This window comes from Notolepis coatsorum (genome assembly GCF_963971535.1).
Source record: "Notolepis coatsorum genome assembly, chromosome: 1".
NCBI lineage: Eukaryota > Metazoa > Chordata > Actinopteri > Aulopiformes > Paralepididae > Notolepis > Notolepis coatsorum.
Genome location: NC_140165.1, coordinates 310,875,856 through 310,890,447, shown reverse-complemented (window position 1 = coordinate 310,890,447; position 14,592 = coordinate 310,875,856). Strand labels below are relative to the sequence as shown.

Below are 14,592 nucleotides of genomic sequence, written 5' to 3'. Positions count from 1 at the left end.
TTATCACCTCCTCTATCATCACCTCCTCTATCATCACCTCCTCTGTTATCACCTCCTCTGTCATCACCTCCTCTATCATCACCTCCTCTATCATCACCTCCTCTATCATCACCTCCTCTATCATCACCTCCTCTATCTTCACCTCCTCACCTCCTCTATCATCACCTCCTCTATCATCACCTCCTCTATCATCACCTCCTCTATCATCACCTCCTCTATCATCACCTCCTCTATCATCACCTCCTCTATCATCACCTCCTCTATCATCACCTCCTCTATCATCACCTCCTCTATCTTCACCTCCTCACCTCCTCTATCTTCACCTCCTCTATCATCACCTCCTCTGTCATCACCTCCTCACCTCCTCTATCATCACCTCCTCTATCATCACCTCCTCTGTCATCACCTCCTCACCTCCTCTATCATCACCTCCTCTATCATCACCTCCTCTATCATCACCTCCTCTATCATCACCTCCTCTATCATCACCTCCTCTATCATCACCTCCTCTGTCATCACCTCCTCTATCATCACCTCCTCACCTCCTCTATCATCACCTCCTCTATCATCACCTCCTCTGTCATCACCTCCTCTGTCATCACCTCCTCACCTCCTCTATCATCACCTCCTCTGTCATCACCTCCTCTATCATCACCTCCTCTATCATCACCTCCTCTGTCATCACCTCCTCACCTCCTCTATCATCACCTCCTCTATCTTCACCTCCTCTGTCATCACCTCCTCTATCATCACCTCCTCTGTCATCACCTCCTCTATCATCACCTCCTCACCTCCTCTATCATCACCTCCTCTATCATCACCTCCTCTATCTTCACCTCCTCTATCATCACCTCCTCTATCATCACCTCCTCTGTCATCAACTCCTCTATCATCACCTCCTCTGTCATCACCTCCTCTATCATCACCTCCTCTATCATCACCTCCTCACCTCCTCTATCATCACCTCCTCACCTCCTCTGTCATCACCTCCTCTATCATCACCTCCTCTTGCAGAAGCTCTGGCCTCAGGTGTGTCAATCCATATGACCCACCAGCCTATAGATATTTCACATGCACACACACACACACACACACACACACACACACACACACACACCAACACAGACCAACACACACACACACACACACACACACATGCACAACACACCAACACAGACACACACACAGACTTGAAGTGCTATCTGGTGGAACAGGCACTGCATCACAGGCCTCTAACACGTCACTCCTGTTCACGTCATTTGTTGCCACAGGATACGTGTGTTGCGACACCTTCCTATTGAGTGTGTGTGAGTGTGTGTGTGTGTGTGTGTGTGTGTGTGTGTGTGTGTGTGTGTGTGTGTGTGTGTGTGTGTGTGTGTGTGTGTGTGTGTGGTTTGGCGGTCAGCGAGTGACCTCATCCCTGTCCAGTAGAGCCTCAGGTCAGAGCTTGAGGTTTGTTCGCACAACGTCAACACTTCAGACGTCTGTATTTAGCTCAATGAATAATTAGCATTTCCCTGGACTAGATATAAGTGGGTGAATTATTATCAGCGGTTCTTTAGATGTAGGTCAACTCATTCCTCAGTGTCTACCCACTATCCCGCTGAACACAGAGATTCCTCCTCAAACGGTAAATGGACTGCATGTATTTAGCAGCTTTTATCCAAAGCGCTTTCCAATCTTGTTCACCCGTTCACTCACACATTCACACACCAACGGCGGAGGCGACCATGCGAGGTGCCCACCTGCTCTTCGGGAGCAGTTAGGGGTTTGAGTGTCTTGCTCAAGGACACTTCGACACGCTGCCCGGGAGGAGCGGGAATCGAACCAGGATCCTCCTGAGCCATCCTCAACTTCCAATGTGTGATCGCTGTGTAGGAGGAAAACCATGTGAACGTGATTTTGATTTGATTGATGGATTAAAAAACACACAACAAGGATCCAAAGGATAACATGAGAAAGAGCAAAACTCTTATTTCCGTCATGGTCCCAGGGCTGTTAGGCCACAACAAAAACACGACAATAACACAAAACACATACAACGTGAACATGAGAGGGCTGTGTGTGAGGAGAAGAGAGGATACGAGAGGAGAGATGAGGAGGAGGAGAGGAGAAGAGGAGAGGAGATGAGAGGGGCGGCGTGGCTCAGGCGTAGAGCGGGTCGTCCAATGATCGAAGGGTTGGTGGTTCGAATCCCGCTCAAGCCCATGTCCATCCCACTGCCGTTTTGTCCTTGGGCAAGACACTTAACCTACTTGCCTCGTATGAATGTGTATGCATGTGAATGAATGTTGGTGGTGGTCGGAGGGGCCGTAGGTGATGATTATTCGCCACGCTTCCGTGAGTCTGCCTCAGGTCAGCTCTGGCTGCAATTGTAGCTTACCACCACCGGTATGACTGTGTATGAACGAATAATGGACTCTGTAAGCGCTCTGGGGTCACTGGGGTGTCACGAAGAGCGCTATATAAATCCAATCCATTATTATTATTATTATTATTAGGAGGAGAGGAGAGAGGAGAGGAGAAGAGAGGAGAATAGGAGAGGAGAAGAGAGGAGAGAAGAGATGAGAATAGAGACAAGGAGAAGAGAGGAGAGGAGGAGAGGAGGAGAGGAGAGGACAAGAGAGGAGAGGAGGAGAGAGGAGGAGAGAAGAGGAGCGAGGAAAGGAGAAGAGAGGAGAAAGGAGGAGAGGAGAGGAGAGGAGAAGAGAGGAGAGGAGGGGAGAGGGGAGGGGAGAGGAGAGAGGAGCAGAGGAGAAGAGATGAGAGGAGAGAGGAGGAGAGGAGAGGAGAGAGGAGAGAAGAGGAGAGAGGAAAGGAGAAGAGAGGAGGAGAGGAGAAGAGAGGAGAGGAGGAGAGAGGAGGAGAGGAGAAGAGAAGAGAAGAGAGGAGAGAAGAGGTGAAGAGAGGAAAGAGAGGAGAGGAGAGGAGAGGAGAGGAGATAAGAGAGGAGAGGTGAGGAGAAGAGAAGAGAGTCGTGTCATTCTACGTACTCTAAGAGAGTCGTGTCATTCTACGTACTCTAAATGGAATCTCATTGACAGGGAGGGTCTCTAATTCCTGTCATTACACTTGGTAGCAGCTCCTCTGCGCTGCCTTCCAGAGGCGTGAGTGTGACGGACAGGAAGGTACTCATTAGAGACAAAGTGCTACCGCTCAAAGATTCTCATGCAGAAATCCACTCTGGGAAGGTGAAAGAAGAATTCTCCCGGTAAAGGATATCTTTACGAGTGAAATTCCTTTTCAATTGCAGTTTAGAGACAGGCGTTCCCTGTCGTCAAGCAGTTTAGAGACAGGCGTTCCCTGTCGTCAAGCAGTTTAGAGACAGGCGTTCCCTGTCGTCAAGCAGTTTAGAGACAGGCGTTCCCCGTCGTCAAGCAGTTTAGAGACAGGCGTTCCCTGTCGTCAAGCAGTTTAGAGACAGGCGTTCCCTGTCGTCAAGCAGTTTAGAGACAGGCGTTCCCTGTCGTCAAGCAGTTTAGAGACAGGCGTTCCCTGTCGTCAAGCAGTTTAGAGACAGGCGTTCCCTGTCGTCAAGCAGTTTAGAGACAGGCGTTCCCTGTCGTCAAGCAGTTTAGAGACAGGCGTTCCCTGTCGTCAAGCAGTTTAGAGACAGGCGTTCCCTGTCGTCAAGCAGTTTAGAGACAGGCGTTCCCTGTCGTCAAGCAGTTTAGAGACAGGCGTTCCCTGTCGTCAAGCAGTTTAGAGACAGGCGTTCCCTGTCGTCAAGCAGTTTAGAGACAGGCGTTCCCTGTCGTCAACAGTTTAGAGACAGGCGTTCCCCGTCGCCAAGCAGTTTAGTTCCCTGTCATTTCCCGGTTGGACGTGCGATTAAGATAGAAATGGCGGAGACCTACGCTAAAGCTTACATGAATGAATGAATGATCATTGCAATTATATAGCACTTTTCTAGACACTCAACGTGCTCCCCACAATGTAGGGTGGATATTGCCACTGGTAGCAGCCAACCTTGTGGCTACGCAGGCTCAATGGCTGCCATACATTGGCACCAGGGACACATCACACTACACAATGGCTGAACGACTCAAGGGACAGGGAATGATGTCAGCCAATTAACACAAGCGCTTATTCGTTTTTTTTTTTACTTCCGGGAACTCCGCCATTGATTTACATGAGAGATCAACAACAACCATACCGTAGCTAATAACGTTAGCTCCCCGCCGCCCATGAGTAGGATACCAGCGTCCGCAGGAGTACCAAACGAAGCATAATGATTTTACTGCAAAGAATGTTATAATAAAAGCGTTTCTATACATTTGTCTGATTGAAAACTTTATTAACAGATTGCAGAATGGGTACAATTCAGTACGGGCTCTTGAATGACCAACAATGCTTGCTGATGTTATTGAACGTGTAACTATATAACAACAAATGCTCCGGCAACAATCGAGTGCACCTCGAGTGATACTAGCTAACGTTACTGTTTAAACAAAATTACCCAGTTAACTATTCACGTTAGTTTAATATCATTGTCTAACGTTATCTAGCTGGCTAGCTACTGATAGCTCCTGATATCATCAGTTTGGCAATAGTTTTCGCAGTAGCGGGTTAGCGTTGGCTAACTAGCTATCGTTGTTCCGTGAGCTAAAGTTAGCTACCTAGCTAACGTTACTGTTTAAACAAAATTACCCAGTCAACTATTCACGTTAGTTTAATACATGAGGCATTGTCTAACGTTATCTAGCTGGCTAGCTACTGATAGCTCCTGATATCATCAGTTTGGCAATAGTTTTCGCAGTAGCTGGCTAGCGTTGGCTAACTAGCTATCGTTGTTGGAAAAACGTTAGCTTAACGTTACATGTATGATGCGAGTAGAACGAATAATCTCATTCAGATTCAGCTAGTTCAGAATGCTTTGCTGAACGTCGGGGGAGTAGGCAGGGTTTTAGTTGCTTTAATTTTTTCAAAGTTTGAACGTGTGGACCAGATTGACGCGACACAAATTGACGGACATTTATCGGCCACTGGCATCGGCAAATTTGAGCTTATCGGCCGATACCGATACCAGACCGATATATCGGTGCACCCCTAAAAAGCACATTAAGTGACTTAACACACCACACAAGCACACTTACTGTACACACACACACACACACACACACACACACACACACACACACACACACACACACACACACACACACACACACACACACACACACACACACACACAGCTGCTATATAGATTTTTTTCTTTTTTTATTTATCCACTGTCTTTTAGCTTGTATTGTATAGTTTGTATAGATCGTTGCATATTGTTGTCTACAAATCCACTACGGTTGAGGTGCCGGGAAAAACAAGCATCTCACGCTTTTCTGAATGTATGTACATTTAAAAAAGCGGTGACAATAAAATAATCTGATCTGAGTTGTCAAAATTGTTGCACGCCCCAAGCATAAATAAGCCTTGAGCGTTCTGTAATGTCTGTCAACACTCCAAGGGTAAACAAACACGCTGTGATTCCACATATTTACACATGATTCCAAATACATGATGTATATTTTTGACTTTTCTATTCTCCTTGTCTGGTTTCTAGGTATCCAGCAGATCATCGAGCAGGAAGAGGGGCAGAACAAGTCATCAGCTGACCTGAGGATCCGCAAGACACAGGTAGGAGAGGAGGAGAGGGGAGATGGGGAGAGGAGGAGAGGAGGAGAGGGGAGAGTGGATAGGAGGATAGGGGGAGAGGAGGGGAGAGGAGGCGAGTGGAGAGGAGGAGAGGGGAGATGAGGAGAGGGGAGATGAGGAGAGGGGGAGAGGAGGAGAGGGGAAGAGGAGAGGAGGAGAGTGGAGAGGAGGCGAGGAGGAGAGGGGAAGAGGAGAGGAGGAGAAGAGAGGAGGAGAGTGGAGAGGGGGCGAGGAGGGGAGAGGAGGAGAGTGGAGAGGAGGAGAGGGGAGATGAGGAGAGGGGAGATGAGGAGAGGGGGAGAGGAGGAGAGGGGAAGAGGAGAGGAGGAGAGTGGAGAGGAGGAGAGGGGGAGAGGAGGAGAGGGGAAGAGGAGAGGGGAAGAGGAGAGGAGGAGAAGAGAGGAGGAGAGTGGAGAGGGGGAGAAGAGGGGAGAGGAGGAGAAAGGAGAGGGGGGAGATTTACATTTACATTAATATTTTGTAATTTAGCTGAACGCTTTTATCCAAAGCGACTTACAGGTTCTGTACAACAAGTCAGCAGGAAGGAAGGGTACAACTCTTTCAGCTGAGTAACAATGATCATCAAACAGTGTTGAAACTTGGGTGCTACAGTGTTGAGTGCATAGTAGTAGGTAGTAATATAGGCAAGGATGATTATTTAGTAGCAAAGTGTATGATAGTAAAAGACAGTAGGCTACGAAGGTTTTCACTGTAGGTAGACACCTTCTACTAGGAAGAGCTAAGTCAATGAGTACTCACAGGGGTCTCCGAACCTCACTTTGGGAACCACTGTAAATAATAAATAAATAATAAGCCTTATTTAACGAGGCTAGTTGACTAAGAACACGTTCTTATTTAACCAGCTAGTTGACTAAGAACACATTCGTATTTAACCAGCTAGTTGACTAAGAACACATTCGTATTTAACCAGCTAGTTGACTAAGAACACTTTCTTATTTAACCAGTCTAGTGGACTAAGAACACATTCTTATTTAACCAGCTAGTTGACTAAGAACACTTTCTTATTTAACCAGCTAGTTGACTAAGAACACATTCTTATTTAACCAGCTAGTTGACTAAGAACACATTATTATTTAACCAGGCTAGTTGACTAAGAACACGTTCTTATTTAACCAGCTAGTTGACTAAGAACACATTCTTATTTAACCAGCTAGTAGACTAAGAACACGTTCTTATTTAACCAGCTAGTAGTCTAAGAACACATTCTTATTTAACCAGCTAGTTGACTAAGAACACATTCTTATTATTTAACCAGCTAGTAGTCTAAGAACACATTCTTATTTAACCAGAGTAGACTAATAACACTTTCTTATTTAACCAGTCTAGTGGACTAAGAACACATTCTTATTTAACCAGCTAGTTGACTAAGAACACTTTCTTATTTAACCAGCTAGTTGACTAAGAACACATTCTTATTTAACCAGTCTAGTGGACTAAGAACACATTCTTATTTAACCAGCTAGTTGACTAAGAACACATTATTATTTAACCAGGCTAGTTGACTAAGAACACATTCTTATTTAACCAGCTAGTTGACTAAGAACACATTCTTATTTAACCAGCTAGTTGACTAAGAACACATTCTTATTTAACCAGCTAGTAGACTAAGAACACGTTCTTATTTAACCAGCTAGTTGACTAAGAACACATTCTTATTTAACCAGCTAGTTGACTAAGAACACATTCTTATTATTTAACCAACTAGTTGACTAAGAACACATTCTTATTATTTAACCAGCTAGTTGACTAAGAACACATTCTTATTTAACCAGCTAGTTGACTAAGAAGAACACGTTCTTATTTAACCAGCTAGTTGACTAAGAACACATTCTTATTTAACCAGCTAGTTGACTAAGAAGAACACATTATTATTTAACCAGCTAGTTGACTAAGAACACATTATTATTTAACCAGCTAGTTGACTAAGAACACATTCTTATTTAACCAGCTAGTTGACTAAGAACACATTCTTATTTAACCAGCTAGTTGACTAAGAACACATTCTTATTTAACCAGCTAGTTGACTAAGAACACATTCTTATTTAACCAGCTAGTTGACTAAGAACACATTCTTATTTAACCAGCTAGTTGACTAAGAACACATTCTTATCTATGGCAACGGCCTGCCGGAGTATTTGCAGGGGGAGCAAGGTACACACACACACACACACACACACACACACACACACACACACACACACACACACACACACACACACACACACACGCACACGCACGCACGCACGCACACACACACACACACACACACACACACCTGCGACAGTAACACAACTACAGTGACGACAGTGTTGACCCTTGTCCTCTTTCTCCAGCACTCCACGCTGTCCCGTAAGTTTGTGGAGGTGATGTCAGAGTACAACACCACCCAATCAGACTACAGGGAGCGCTGCAAGGGGCGGATCCAGAGGCAGCTGGAAATCAGTGAGTCGACATATTATACAACATTTACAACAACACTGAGAGGATATAAAGACAGATCTATCACTCGTTTCAGTATTACAAGTATTTCTGTATTTGGTATCTGGTAGGCATACATTGAGTACACTTTATACATGGTATGTATACCTACACATAATCCTTTACTATGTCTATATCTGTACATATCCTACTCTTACTAGTTGCGCTGCTGGCCAGTGGCCAGTATGACTACTACCATACTGTCTTTACACCTGTATCACTGTACATAGCATACTACAACTCTGTACATACATCTGATTAGCACTACAGTATTAATTTGTATATTTTGTACCCAGTTTAATCACCTGTATATTGTATATTGCTGTTGCACTTTAGTGCTACATTTGCCAAACTTCTTTTCGTTGTACTGTACTTGTGCTGTATAATGACAATAAATGTTAATCGAATCGAATCTAATACTACATTTATAGTATCACAACAACTGAATATTTTTCAATCTGCCATTAGCTTTTACATTTTACCTGCATGGAACCGGGGAAAAACAAACATCTCATATTTTTCTGAATGTGTGTACTTAAAAAAAAAGAAAAGCTGCGACGATAAAATAATCTGATCTGATCCGAGTTGTCAAAAGTGTCGAGCGCCCCAAGCATAAATAAGCATAATGAGCGTTCTGCAATGTCTGTCAACACTCCAATTAAGGGTAAACAAACCCTTCATTACAAAGAACCATACTGTATAAGTGCCTTTTTATAACGTCTTTAAACAGCTAATGTACTTACAGTTGTATTTGGAATGCACGTTGTACACCAGGCAGGAGGGGGGGGGGTTAACCTTCTGTAGTGTGGTAGTGAAAGTGTTAAATGGATTGTAATGAATCGCTACCTGTGGAGAAGTAGGCTGCTGCAGCGCTGCTTGAATTCAAAGCAGTGTTCAGCCATCCCTCTGCACTGCATGATGAACAGTGAACCATTGTTGTTTGATTGATTGATTGAAAACTTTATTAACAGATTGCAGAATGGGTACAGTACAGTACAGCTCAATACATACAATACAATGCAGACCAGAGAAAGACTTTCGTCTTGTTTACATCAGGGTCCCCCATTTTTTATTCATCATAACATATGACACACACGACATACAGATAGACAGTACTGCTACATCTATACATTTATGACATACCAGATTTGCAAATACAGTACTGTTTGTGATACAAAAAGAGTCCAGAAAAGAGAGTATATACATTTTGACGTAGAAACTGTACATTGGAAGAGGTTGAGTAGGTAGGGGGGGGGGGGGGGGGGGGTTGGGTAGGGGGGGGGGGGGACGACACTGTACACTGTACATTGTAATATTGACAAAGCCATACTTGGTCATTTACTGTACATTGGAGGGGGTTGGGTTAGGACACTTGCAGGGGCCAGTTTCGAATTGCAGTCTCCCGTAGGTGTTCTTTGAGAGTGTTTTTGAAAGTGGGTAGTGATTCACATTCCTTTACAGCTGTGGGTAGGGCGTTCCACATTGATGTGGCATAATTGAGAAACGTGTTTAGTCCCTTGTTTGAGCCGAATCTGGGTTTAACATGATTTGTGGAGCTCCCTCTGGTGTTGTGATCGTGGTATTCACTGACCTTTGGGAAGTATTTTGACATGTACATTGTACATGGGCACCTTGGTCGCGTAGTGTATCTTGTAGACCAGGCCCATTGCAAGTTGCTGTATCTTCTGAACTTCAGAAAAGATAGGATGGAAAAACCCGTCCGGACGCCGTCGATGCAGTTTGGGTTTGTTTGCTTTATTGAATAGAAGAAGCATCTTAATAATTGTCTGTTAAAAAAATTATTGAGTTCACAACACAGCCAAACTATAGGAACCGTCCCTAGAAAGTGAACTGAACTCTTTACAAGAACATGGTCCTATTTGTATACTGTTGGATAGCGTAACGATGTACAGTAAGACAACTCCTTGAGTTATTTGTTCCCATAGACACAGCGACTGGCCTTACTGTAGTTACACCTGTGCCGGTTCAAAGGTCACAGTTAAGGAAGTTCAGAGTATCGGGGAAGATACTCCAGTCCTTCTACTCCGGAGCTGTAGAGAGCATCTTGACTGGAAACATCACTGCCTGGTATGGTAACAGCACGGCACAGGACAAGAAGGCCCTACAGAGAGTGGTGCGCTCTGCCGAGCGTACCACGGGTATTGCACTACCTCCCCTGCAGGTTCTATACAACAAGAGGTGCAAATCCAGAGCCTGCAGAATAATGAAAGACCCTCACCACCCCAATAACAGCCTGTTCCAGCTGCTGAGGTCGGGCAGACGCCTGCGAACACCAGCTACTAGGACAGAGAGGCTTCGGCTCAGCTTCTTCCCCCAGGCCATCAGAGCCTTGAACAATGAACACTGAGGGTCACAGAACACTGAACCCTACACACACAAGCACACATTAGCACACACACGACACGCACGCTGTACACGCTCGCACACTAGCAGCCACTTTAACATGAGAAAGCACTCACTCATGCTGCACACGCCCACACTTATGGCCACAAAGAAAGGTCACTTTAAAAATAGTATAGTAACAGTGTATTGCACTACCTAGGGACCTAGCATGTCCTTCATGCTCTGTAAATAACTATGTACAAATACCGTGATGTCCCACTATGTTACCTGTTTATTGCACAATGTTGTCTATTGGATTCTATTATATGTTGTACTACTGTATTGCACATCGTTGCGGGCAAGACCACCCGCATTTCATTGTATACTTGTATGCCGTGACAAATAAAACTCTTGACTTGACTTGACTGGACTTGCAGTAAGAACTTCTCTTATTCCAGTAGTGGGCAACTTTTTTCCATGTGACCTTAGAAATGTTGAAAGAGCACGTATTGGCTATATCTTCCATCTTTTTAAGACAAGGGTGACATTCCTCAAGTTCCCCCCAGGGACAGTTTGGGGCGTTCTGTGGGGCCTTGGTGTCACGGTGGTCTAGTGGTTAACACTGTCGCCTCACAGCAAGAAGGTACTGGGTTCGATTCCCGCTTGGGGGACCAGGTTGCCGGGTTGCCCAGGTGGGGTATCTCCCGGGCCTTTCTGTGTGGAGTTTGCATGTTCTCTCCCCCGTGTGCTCGCAAGGGTTTCCCCTCCAGAAAAAGAGATAAACCCAATGGAAAAACACGCTGAACAGATCGCTAACGCCGTCGCGTCCCTGACAAAGACGGACAGGAGCACTTGGATTGGTCCCCGGGCACGGCCCCACGCCGCAGCCCATGTCTGCTCCCGGCTGGATGACGGGATGGGTCAAGGGCAGAGAAGAAATGTCCTCTGCAACCCTAAAAAACATGCATGTGTGTGTTTCCTGTGTGTCGCCCATCGCATGTGTGTGTCGCTGCACGACTACGTTGCGAATGCGTACTACGAATAAAGACTTCTTCTAGTCCAGTTTAATCTTAATCTAATGAAAACAATCACAAATAAAAGTACACACAAGTACTAACAAGTTGAGAAAATGTCTTACAAATCTTTATGAAAACAAAAAATTATATGTATTTAAAACACCAGCACTCCATGGCAAGCAGGTTTACAACACAACATCATGTTCCCCAAATTCAGTTTTACTCTATTTTATTTTATTTAACCTTTATTTAATTTAACCAGGCAGATCAATTAAGAACAAATTCTTAATTACAATGACGGCCTGGTGAGAGGACAAGAGGTCACCTCGAAGGGTAACAGGGAAAGGGGACAAAATACATTTAATTAAATTAAATAGAAAAGAGACCGATGGTACAGAGGTGAGTGAAATAATTAAAACACACATCAAACAAACAACCAAATAAAATTACAAGGTATATAATAATACATGAAGCAGAACAGTCAAATTACAGTTAAGAGTAGTGAGTGGGATCAATTTGTCCATTTTCAAAGTATTTTGCATCTTGTTCCAACTGCTGGGAGCAGCGAAGTGGAAGGAGGATTGACCAGAGGAAGTGTTAACACTGGGAACATCTAGAGATGTGATGAGCAGCTCTGGAGTTATAGAGATATGGTGAGCAGTAGTGTTATAGAGATATGGTGAGCAGCTCTGGAGTTATAGAGATATGGTGAGCAGCTCTGGAGTTATAGAGATATGGTGAGCAGCTCTGGTGTTATAGATATATGGTGAGCAACTCTGGTGTTGTAGAGATATGGTGAGCAGCTCTGGTGTTATAGAGATATGGTGAGCAGCTCTGGTGTTATAGAGATATGGTTAGCAGCTCTGGTGTTATAGAGATATGGTGAGCAGCTCTGGTGTTATAGAGATATGGTGAGCAGCTCTGGTGTTATAGAGATACGGTGAGCAGCTCTGGTGTTATAGAGATACGGTGAGCAGCTCTGGTGTTATAGAGATATGGTGAGCAGCTCTGGTGTTATAGAGATACGGTGAGCAGCTCTGGTGTTATAGAGATATGGTGAGCAGTTCTGGTGTTATAGAGATATGGTGAGCAGCTCTGGTGTTATAGGGATATGGTGAGCAGCTCTGGTGTTATAGAGATATGGTGAGCAGCTCTGGTGTTATAGATATATGGTGAGCAGCTCTGGTGTTATAGAGATATGGTGAGCAGCTCTGGTGTTATAGAGATATGGTGAGCAGCTCTGGTGTTATAGAGATATGGTGAGCAGCTCTGGTGTTATAGAGATACGGTGAGCAGCTCTGGTGTTATAGAGATATGGTGAGCAGCTCTGGAGTTATAGAGATATGGTGAGCAGCTCTGGTGTTATAGAGATACGGTGAGCAGCTCTGGTGTTATAGAGATATGGTGAGCAGCTCTGGAGTTATAGAGATATGGTGAGCAGTAGTGTTATAGAGATATGGTGAGCAGCAGCTCTGGAGTTATAGAGATATGGTGAGCAGCTCTGGTGTTATAGAGATATGGTGAGCAGCTCTGGTGTTATAGAGATATGGTGAGCAGCTCTGGTGTTATAGAGATATGGTGAGCAGCTTTGGAGTTATAGAGATATGGTGAGCAGTAGTGTTATAGAGATATGGTGAGCAGCTCTGGAGTTATAGAGATATGGTGAGCAGCTCTGGAGTTATAGAGATATGGTGAGCAGCTCTGGTGTTATAGAGATATGGTGAGCAGCTCTGGTGTTATAGAGATATGGTGAGCAGCTCTGGAGTTATAGAGATATGGTGAGCAGCTCTGGTGTTATAGAGATATGGTGAGCAGCTCTGGTGTTATAGGGATATGGTGAGCAGCTCTGGTGTTATAGTGATATGGTGAGCAGCTCTGGTGTTATAGAGATATGGTGAGCAGCTCTGGTGTTATAGTGATATGGTGAGCAGCTCTGGTGTTATAGAGATATGGTGAGCAGCTCTGGTGTTATAGAGATATGGTGAGCAGCTCTGGTGTTATAGAGATATGGTGAGCTGCTCTGGTGTTATAGAGATATGGTGAGCAGCTCTGGTGTTATAGAGATATGGTGAGCAGCTCTGGTGTTATAGAGATATGGTGAGCAGCTCTAGTGTTATAGAGATATGGTGAGCAGCTCTGGTGTTATAGAGATATGGTGAGCAGCTCTGGTGTTATAGAGATATGGTGAGCAGCTCTGGTGTTATAGAGATATGGTGAGCAGCTCTGGTGTTATAGTGATACGGTGAGCAGCTCTGGTGTTATAGAGATATGGTGAGCAGCTCTGGTGTTATAGAGATATGGTGAGCAGCTCTGGTGTTATAGAGATACGGTGAGCAGCTCTGGTGTTATAGAGATATGGTGAGCAGCTCTGGTGTTATAGTGATATGGTGAGCAGCTCTGGTGTTATAGTGATACGGTGAGCAGCTCTGGTGTTATAGAGATATGGTGAGCAGCTCTGGTGTTATAGAGATATGGTGAGCAGCTCTGGTGTTATAGAGATATGGTGAGCAGCTCTGGTGTTATAGTGATACGGTGAGCAGCTCTGGTGTTATAGAGATATGATGAGCAGCTCTGGTGTTATAGAGATATGGTGAGCAGCTCTGGTGTTATAGTGATATGGTGAGCAGCTCTGGTGTTATAGTGATATGGTGAGCAGCTCTGGTGTTATAGTGATATGGTGAGCAGCTCTGGTGTTATAGTGATATGGTGAGCAGCTCTGGTGTTATAGTGATATGGTGAGCAGCTCTGGTGTTATAGAGATATGGTGAGCAGCTCTGGTGTTATAGAGATATGGTGAGCAGCTCTGGTGTTATAGTGATATGGTGAGCAGCTCTGGTGTTATAGTGATATGGTGAGCAGCTCTGGTGTTATAGTGATACGGTGAGCAGCTCTGGTGTTATAGAGCAGGGGTTCCCAAACTTTTCAGGCCAGGGCCCAGAAAATAAGGCGTCAGAGAGCCGCGGCCCAATGCACATCGTCAGGCTTTTTTTTTTTTTCTTTTTTTTTGCCAGGCGACCGATTTTTTAAGCCAAATATCACTTCAATCCTATTAAGTTAGTTCAAGTTAGTTATTCATTTATATGTG

At 44.7% G+C, this 14,592-nt stretch overlaps 1 protein-coding gene across 1 annotated transcript in view; it reads left to right on the top strand.

Annotated features, from left to right (window-relative positions):
• LOC311240374 (syntaxin-1A-like) overlaps positions 1-14,592 on the top strand; it is a gene marked incomplete at both ends in the record, with an annotated part of 282,585 nt that overhangs the window by 222,348 nt on the left and 45,645 nt on the right. Inside the window, 2 exon segments of the mRNA XM_084328960.1 lie at positions 5,558-5,631; positions 8,004-8,112. Coding sequence (XP_084185086.1) covers positions 5,558-5,631; positions 8,004-8,112 — 183 coding nt within the window.